The following is a 9,117-nucleotide window of genomic DNA, read 5'->3' as shown; positions in this document are numbered from 1 at the left end:
AGCCCACCTCCAACCCTCGCCTTCTTTACTTTCATTTCAAAGGAGCCCAGCATCAACCTTCGCCTTCTTTACTTCCATTTCAAAGAAGTCTGCCACCAACCCACGCATTCTCATTTCTATTTCAAATAAGTTCGCCTACAATCCTTGCCTTCTTTACTTCCATTTCAAAGGAGCCCTTTTTCAACCCTTGCTTTCTTTACTGTCATTTCAAACGAGCCCGCCTCCAACCCACGCCACCTTTATTTCCATTTTAAATGAGCACACCTCCAACACTCACCTTATTTACTTCCATTTCAAACAAGCCCGCTTCCAACACTCAATTTCTTTACTTGTGCTTCAAACAAGTCCGCCTCCAACCCTCGCCTTGTTTACTTTTTATTCTAAAGCGGCCTGCATTCCACTTGCCCCTGATTTAATTCTGCTCAAACCAGGTATTAAAATTGACTGTAATTTCTTTATTTAATTATTTTAAAGATGAACAGAAAAGAGGCGAGTTAAAACTTCGGGATCCATCTGTTTGTCAGCACTAGATTTCATACAACTGACACAAAAAACTTTTATACAGTGTGGTTTGCGATCAATTGCCTGCAAAGCTATAAAACCTGAAATAGCACATTTTGTAAGCGAGCTTCTTGCACAGCACAGGTCAGCTCTGGTAAAACCGAGGAGCTCGAGATGAAAAACGCAGATGCTCCATTTCTGCTTCTCAAGGGCACTCCTTTCACGACTTTGCCAAATAAAGGCAGACCTGTTGGCTGGGCTAATGTATGTATTATATATGGGATTTGTATATGTAGAGAGTGTCGTTGAAAGAGTGTAACATTTGCACAGTTACCATGAAAAGGCAAAGGGCCACAAGACAATATACAAGCGAAGTCAAGTACACAGAGTCTTTAAAACAGGGGCGCCATTTGTCGTGGGTCATCAGGGAGTACACTGATGGAGTCTTCGGCTTTCCCACACAGCATACACAGCATGGTGTACTCCTGGAAAGAAAAAGAGGCAACACTTTAGGGCTCAAGAAGCAATCTATGATGGACGCCTGACAGAAGGAATAGGGATGCAGTAGAAAGACGAGGGGGAGAAGTCATTGTACTTCGCCGTAGAGTTCATTGTCACTTTCAAACCACACATTCAACATTAATACATTCTCACTTACTATTTGTTTAGTCAAGACCCTGAGAGGGAGTTCAAAAGCCAACTAAAATGCAATTCTCAACCCAAACTTTTGAGTTCTCACAGACACAAAAAAAATGCAAGCGCATCACAAAAGAATGGGACCCTCAATGGAAGCCAGGGGCGGTTTTAAGACAGTCTTCCAGCAACTGATCAGCTAGGCACCTCCCTTATCCCGGCATCCTAGATAACTGCCCAGTTTGCCTCTTTGAAAAGTCTTCCCCCTGATGTTAATTCATCTGTCGATTCCCAACCCCAGAGGGACACAGAGGTCATTCCTGCCACTCTAGAACTTCTGGCGGTGTCCCTTTGGCTGTGACCCATCTCCTTGAATCCAGAACTGTTGGTTGGAATTATCCTACTAGTCCCAATGGTTTCAGCGATAACCTCATTTGAAACAGCAGTTGGACATCTGCTTGTTCCCCATTCCTAACTGGTGAGCCTGTGGGTCTGAAGTGTTCCCCCACCAACCAAAAACTCTTCATCACAACCAATCAATTTTGAGGTACAGGCCCCTAGCATTTCAGTAGGTTCAGATGGTTATGCTTTGTCAATAAGACAACTCAAGTACTAGTAATCCTCAAGTGTTGAACTGTCAGTTACGCGCTCAGTTTGCACATTAAATGATGTACCCTGAACCGGGCCCTCGCGTGGATACTGTTGCATTGTTAACAGGATGTTAAGACTTTTGGTTACTGGCCTAGAGGTACCTTTTTTACTTTGGTTCTTTGATGGGACTTCATTTTGGGTGGTGTGTACTTCATTTTCCTGGGATTTTGTAACTTTTAACCAGATTCTCAGTAAGACACTGAGATATCCTGCCTTGTTCCGAGAGCTGTTGAGAAACTATGGCATAGGGTAGACCAATCGTAGATAACTTGACATACTTTAGGACTACGTAAATGTCCAGTATTTGTAAAGTGCAAACAATTATCCAAGGGTGTCAAGGTGCTGGGGGCCGTCGGGAAGATTAAGCGAGCTATTGCCCAGAGTCACATGGTGCTGGGCTGATCTGCCACCGGCGATCGAACCGTGAGCCCCCAGGTTCCGGAGTCAGTTGCCCCGACCGCAGCGCCACACCTCTTCCAGATTGACTGGGTGCAGTAAACAAAGCCCTTAGTAAAAACCAACAGTTCATCAAGTGAACTGGAGATATCTGAAACTTTCCCCATAGGGTAACTTTGGCCAGAATGTCCTGTGTAATTTGATTTATACCGATTTGTTGCGATCAGTTGGATCTAGAAGATGTTAGGAACCTTCTGTGTTTTCATATTCATCACAGTTTAACCCCTTCAGTGCCCGCCCCTTTCCCCGCCCAGTGCCGGCCGTTGCATTAGCGGGCGGGGTCTATGACGAGCTGGACTCGTCATGGGCACAGCGCCACCGCGGCCCATGACGAGTCCAGCTCGTCATGGGCACTGAAGGGGTTAAGTATCATCCCTTCTGTTTGTAAACAAAAAACACCAACTTTTTTTCAAACCTATACCTCCAAGTGGTTTCCAAGTTTATTGCTTGGAATTTGTTTTATTCAGTATGTATCTAAATTCCAAACATCTCCAGGAGTCAGCATTGGCTGCTCAACACACTTGGACAGCTTGAGACAACTGCACTATTTGGAATTCAGTAGAGCCAAAGTCCCTGGGACAGTAGAAGAAAATTATTGAACTGTAAGAAATTGGATTATTTGGGGAGGGTGACTACTCACCTCAAGAAATAATCACACTCTCTGTCAGGGTGAACCCTTTAAGTCACTAAATTAACCTCCACTTAACCAGCTGGAAGCTATCGCACAGAGCAGACTAGCTTAACTTAGGGCAATGTATAAAGTATTTATGAAGTATCAAAACAGTATAAACATTAAATGCAAAACAATGAAAATCTCAAACTAGAGTAAAATGTAACAAAGAAAATGGCACCAAAATGACAAGTATCCAATGAAGGGCCCCCGGGGTATGAATTAACGTTTTAAGTAGAAATAGCACCAATAAGCATAAAGTGCTAATGATAGTCAATGGTTGCAGTAGACCATGACCAAGGCTCAATTTGAGGCTGGCCAAGATGAGACACGGGTCGGACCCACAAGCCAGGTTTTTCCTAGTCATAGATTTTATCTTAAGTCTTAGCGTTTAAGTTACAATCTATCTCGGTAGTACACTGCTAAAGAACTCCAGGATCTAAGGAGAGTCACTTAGAAACTCACAGGGTGTCAGCAGAGGACAACAGCAGGGTCCAGTCCAGGACCAATTGCCACTAGTCAGCTGGACAGTTGCAGGAAAGGCCTCTTATAGTTTGTTGTATTCCTGTTGGTTGAAGAGGAGTTCAACCTTATGACCCTTGGTGTCCACCACTTTGTCCTGGGTACAAGAGAAAGCAGGTCCAATTCTTCAGGGATCCTCTCAGGTCACCGACGGCAGGTCCAGTCTTCTTGTGATCTTCCAAAGGTCCAGGAAATGTTCTGAAGTGGGGGCCTAGAATTGCAACATTTATGCCTAGAACCAGCTACCGGATGGGAATGACTCCTGGGCTTACCCTAACCAATGGTGTAAAAGTTCCCGGGGCTAACCTACCCACTTCAGGCATTTTTGACATGGTAAAATTCTTTGGCCACATTAAACTTGAGCTCTGAGAGCTGGGGTGTGTGGGGAGTGTACTAACCTAATCCCAGTGTCCTCCATCATATAACACCAAACTCCAGTTTGAAACAGCCACTGTACCCCCAGTAAACACAGAGACTGAAGTCTGGTAGAACAAAATCAGGGCTTTCCAACAACTAGACAGTAGACATACACAAATTGTCTTGGCATTCTGTTCCCGCCCTTTAAAGTGCTCCCCCAGTGTTACATGTAAACCCAGCTGACCTGCCAAGCAGGATTTGACATTCCATCAGAATTGACAGTGAAATATCAGAAAGGATGCTTGCTGCTCTTGCCTTCTGCTGAGTTCAAAGGAGTCACCCCTGCCCATTCAGCTTAACAAGTCAATCACAGTGACCTGTTGTATAGTTTCTGGGTGGCACTTCACACCTATTCAAATGCTAATTCCTGGCTGGGGGAGGGGTTGCACAGCAAAGCCAAATTAACCTCCAGGAACGTCAGGCAAGAGAAAGGTAACTTTCTAAAAGTTACTTTTCCTTAATATTTATTGAAAATCAGACCACCACGGAATTGCACTTTTAATAACTATTAAAAGAGTTGTTTCAGAATTTTTCCGGTTAGTCTCATTCCCGAGATATAGTATTAGGATTTTAATCAGTACCCTGGTTTTCTAAATAGGACAGCTAGGCCTGCAACAGTGGAAAACAGCTTGTGGGTGCTAGTCACTGTAAGGATATGTTAACATTAAATTTCTACACATCCTACTTTTCAATACTATGCGCCCTGCCTTGTGGGCCACAAGGCGTAAGTAGGGGTGACTTTTTAATATTTGAAAGGGAGGTTTTGACCTGTCAAAATGTTTCATTTTGAGAGGCTGAATAGCAATTTTTATACTGCTACAGTCAGGCTACACAGAGTAGGCCTAAAACCATGTTTGCACTACCACTGTAGTGGATGGCACAACTGGTGCTGCAGTCTACTAGCGACATTTACCATCCAGGCCCCGGTACACCTTGTACCGTATATTAGGGACTTATAGGTAGGTTAAATATTCTAAATAGCAGTGTGCTAATTCAACTATTTTAAAGGGGGAGCACAGGCACTACTACTGGTTACCAGGGGTAAAGTGCAAAGAGTTCTAAAGCCAGCAAAAATACAGGATGCAGCAAAAGGAGAAAAATCTGGTGTGACCACACAGACAAGGCGGATTTCCTACAAGTACCAACCACAGACACCACCCAGTAAGCAATCAATGTTCAGGGACCCAGATGCATGGACTGACACCAAGTTGTATCTTCGCTACTTTGCTGTAAAGGTTCTGATGGGTTGTCAAGGCAAGATTAGTGTATTCTGATTCTTGGAGGAAAAAATTCCAATTCAAAGCAAGTTGATTTAAACGTGAGCTAGTCCTTTATTTGCACTCATACATAGGGGTGGGTATGAGAAAAAACCAAGGGGTGGCACAGCCAACACGTGTTTCGCCCCCTACATGGCCTATAGGCCTGGGGCTTCTTCAGGGCTGTTCATTTTAAGGGTAGGTAAAAAACATTTGGGATATGCGAATGCATATGACATGTTAAGCACAAGAGTTAAAGAGAAAACAGGCCAGTGAGTCAAAATGTAAGAACGTTAATGGGAGAAGAAAACAGAAAGAACAATAAGATACACATTTAGGAGTAATGTTTAACAGCGGAGAATTAGTAGGGAAAAGGATAGTGCGTTTTATAGAAGAAAGCCAAAGGAAAAAAGAAGGGGGGTTTGTTTTAATTATTTGGAGAGGTCACGTGAGGGTTAGTGTGGACGGTACAGTAGGTATCAAGAATAAGTAAGTTAAAGGTACAGTGTGTGACATATTATAGGATACAATACAATATTGTGCATGTCCATATTAGAGAAAGAAGAATCACAGGACGTAATGGAGGTCATCAAGACCAAAGAAGTCAAAGGTTCCATATGCCACAGATCATTCGAGTGTATAAACAGAAACATTGTCATATATCGAGAAAAATACGTTATTTGTATCAATTTACAGGGTAAATGTAATGTGATCCACATACGCGTAACGGTATGAAATTTTCGACAAGTCATAGAGTATGGAACACGAGAGTGAATAAATAACAGTGCCAAAAAAGTATACATTGGTGAAGAACGGCAATGACGAAACGTATATATGACACATTGTGGGCCAACAAAACATTAAAGTTTGGTGTGTAAATAAGTAAAAGTTATATATTTACAGGTTTGTACCGGGTCATGGGCATCAGGGTGATGAGTTGATATTGCGTCGGTAGGGTTTGTCACGAGAGAGAGGATTTAAATTAGTCTTTATAATGGAACTGGTCGTAGCGCATGCAAGACACTGGCACCTGCTACAACACACTCCAAATCTAGCTGATGAAATCAAAACCTATCCGGAGATAACCTTCAGACGTGCCCCGAACCTAAAAGACATACTGTGCAAATCAGAATTTGAGGATAAACGCAAACAAGTTACCACCTTTCTAGACAGACCGCCAGGATACCATACCTGCAAGAACTGTAGTGTCTGTAAACTGAGCCGCGACAAAACCAAAAAGATACCAATGACACAAGGAAAAGAATTCACAATAAAAGAATGGATTGATTGCAATAGCAAATTTTGCATTTATGTGATCCTTTGTCCATGCAACCTACCATACATCGGGAGTACAATCCGACCCCTACGTATCCGGATACAAGAACATTACCGTAATATCCACAAACACACATCCGGTCACCCCCTGACGGAACATTTTGCAGACAAACATCAACACAAAAAGGATTTCATCTTCTATGGACTGGAAATTGTACACCAGACCAAAAGAGGAGGAAACCGAGAACTGAGACTTCGCAGACGCGAAAGCGAGCTGATCATGAACTTCAAAACAACTGAACTAGGACTCAACAAAGATGCAGAAATGCATGTATGGCTGGGAGATGACTAATTGTATTAACTGAATGTCCACCTTTTCTGATTGTTTTTTCTCCCTAGGGTGTGAAACCATTATGATTAACATCCCTATCTTAAAACCTAGAATTTCCTCTCATTCCCCTGGAAATGTGTCTGAATAGTATTTTGTACAAAATCTACACTATATATCCAGAACCATTCCACAGTCCGACCCTTGGTATCCCCTAGAATTTCGCTTTATATTTCTACGCACCTTCTTGAATGGCCAATGATCCATTGGCCCCTTTCAACTCAACTAAATCCTTATAATTTTTCTTACTAGAAACTTTATTTGTCCTTGACTACTAACATGACATTTAAACGGCCAATCTACCTCCCCCGTCCCCTTCCCTATCCAAAATGGCGCTCCCGCACGAACCAGGCCACTTCCGGGTCCCGACCCGGATGTCCTTCCATGAGCCCCGCTATTTACGCTGCCTCCGCTAAGCGCACAAACAGAACTGAATGAAACAGAACACTCGTACCGGGCATTAGCCAAGATTTGAGGTAAGCATTGCAACGAAGCAGTTACTCCCGTCGGCTTTACCTCCTTCTTTGAACTAAGGATTTCTTTTCTCCTTTTTGATCCCCTCCCCTTAGAATCCGACTATATCTTTCTAGCACATCGTGGAAACGTCCATTTTCAGTAATACCCGGTAAGCTCTACTCTGCCCTTCCTTGCCTCTAACGCTTAAATACCTCACTCGTCACGAATACCATCACTGTAAAATATAAATCTGCACGACCACAATACTCGTATTTTGTTATACTTTTAAATTTAAAATTAAACACGCACAGTGAAAACGCCTCTCTGATCACGTCTTGCTGTAATCACGTCAAGTCTTGTCACCACTGTATTATCAGTTTCTACTTAACTTCATCATTCAAGAGCACGCTAAACCTTTTACATATGCCCTCACAACACCGCGCCACGTAAATATAAATACGTCTATCCCGTTTGGGACCACAATTTGCCGTGCTGCCGACCTCGACTTTTTGACGGCCGATTTATAAGTTCACGCATGAAATACCTAGTGCACGTTAATGAACTCTTTCGAATGATTCAGACGCCTGTAAATTCCCTCCTTGATTACCCTATTCACGATCTCGCGTACAACCAACCAAGATACTCACCTCGAGCATTTTATTACACAACAACCACGCCACCTGATTTTACCTGATCACTGAATCACGACCACTTGGCTTTAAGCCTTCTCACTTTTCTCGTCTATAATTGAGATATCACCATACTCGCCTTGCATGCGCTACGACCAGTTCCATTATAAAGACTAATTTAAATCCTCTCTCTCGTGACAAACCCTACCGACGCAATATCAACTCATCACCCTGATGCCCATGACCCGGTACAAACCTGTAAATATATAACTTTTACTTATTTACACACCAAACTTTAATGTTTTGTTGGCCCACAATGTGTCATATATACGTTTCGTCATTGCCGTTCTTCACCAATGTATACTTTTTTGGCACTGTTATTTATTCACTCTCGTGTTCCATACTCTATGACTTGTCGAAAATTTCATACCGTTACGCGTATGTGGATCACATTACATTTACCCTGTAAATTGATACAAATAACGTATTTTTCTCGATATATGACAATGTTTCTGTTTATACACTCGAATGATCTGTGGCATATGGAACCTTTGACTTCTTTGGTCTTGATGACCTCCATTACGTCCTGTGATTCTTCTTTCTCTAATATGGACATGCACAATATTGTATTGTATCCTATAATATGTCACACACTGTACCTTTAACTTACTTATTCTTGATACCTACTGTACCGTCCACACTAACCCTCACGTGACCTCTCCAAATAATTAAAACAAACCCCCCTTCTTTTTTCCTTTGGCTTTCTTCTATAAAACGCACTATCCTTTTCCCTACTAATTCTCCGCTGTTAAACATTACTCCTAAATGTGTATCTTATTGTTCTTTCTGTTTTCTTCTCCCATTAACGTTCTTACATTTTGACTCACTGGCCTGTTTTCTCTTTAACTCTTGTGCTTAACATGTCATATGCATTCGCATATCCCAAATGTTTTTTACCTACCCTTAAAATGAACAGCCCTGAAGAAGCCCCAGGCCTATAGGCCATGTAGGGGGCGAAACACGTGTTGGCTGTGCCACCCCTTGGTTTTTTCTCATACCCACCCCTATGTATGAGTGCAAATAAAGGACTAGCTCACGTTTAAATCAACTTGCTTTGAATTGGAATTTTTTCCTCCAAGAATCAGAATACACTAATCTTGCCTTGACAACCCATCAGAACTTTTGCTAAAACTAGGGGGATAGGGGTTTCCCCCTGTCATTGGGCAAGAACCAGTACCTCTCGACTAACGCTTATTACCTGGC

General features: G+C 42.5%; 1 protein-coding gene across 2 annotated transcripts in view; it reads right to left on the bottom strand.

Moving 5' to 3' along the window:
* Positions 1 to 434: 434 nt before the first annotated feature.
* The window catches only part of CHURC1 (churchill domain containing 1), a 140,225-nt gene continuing 131,542 nt past the window's right edge, over positions 435 to 9,117 (bottom strand). For both annotated transcript variants that reach the window (XM_085627230.1, XM_085627229.1), the window contains one exon: positions 435 to 986. In XM_085627230.1, the coding sequence (XP_085483356.1) occupies positions 894 to 986 (93 nt within the window). In that variant the 3' untranslated portion in view covers positions 435 to 893. The remainder of the gene's footprint in view (positions 987 to 9,117) is intronic.

The sequence above is a fragment of the Triturus cristatus genome, chromosome 9, assembly GCF_964204655.1.
Source record: "Triturus cristatus chromosome 9, aTriCri1.1, whole genome shotgun sequence".
Taxonomy (NCBI): Eukaryota; Metazoa; Chordata; class Amphibia; order Caudata; family Salamandridae; genus Triturus; species Triturus cristatus.
Note: the sequence above shows the minus strand (reverse complement) of the source record. Positions and strands in the feature narration are given on the sequence as shown.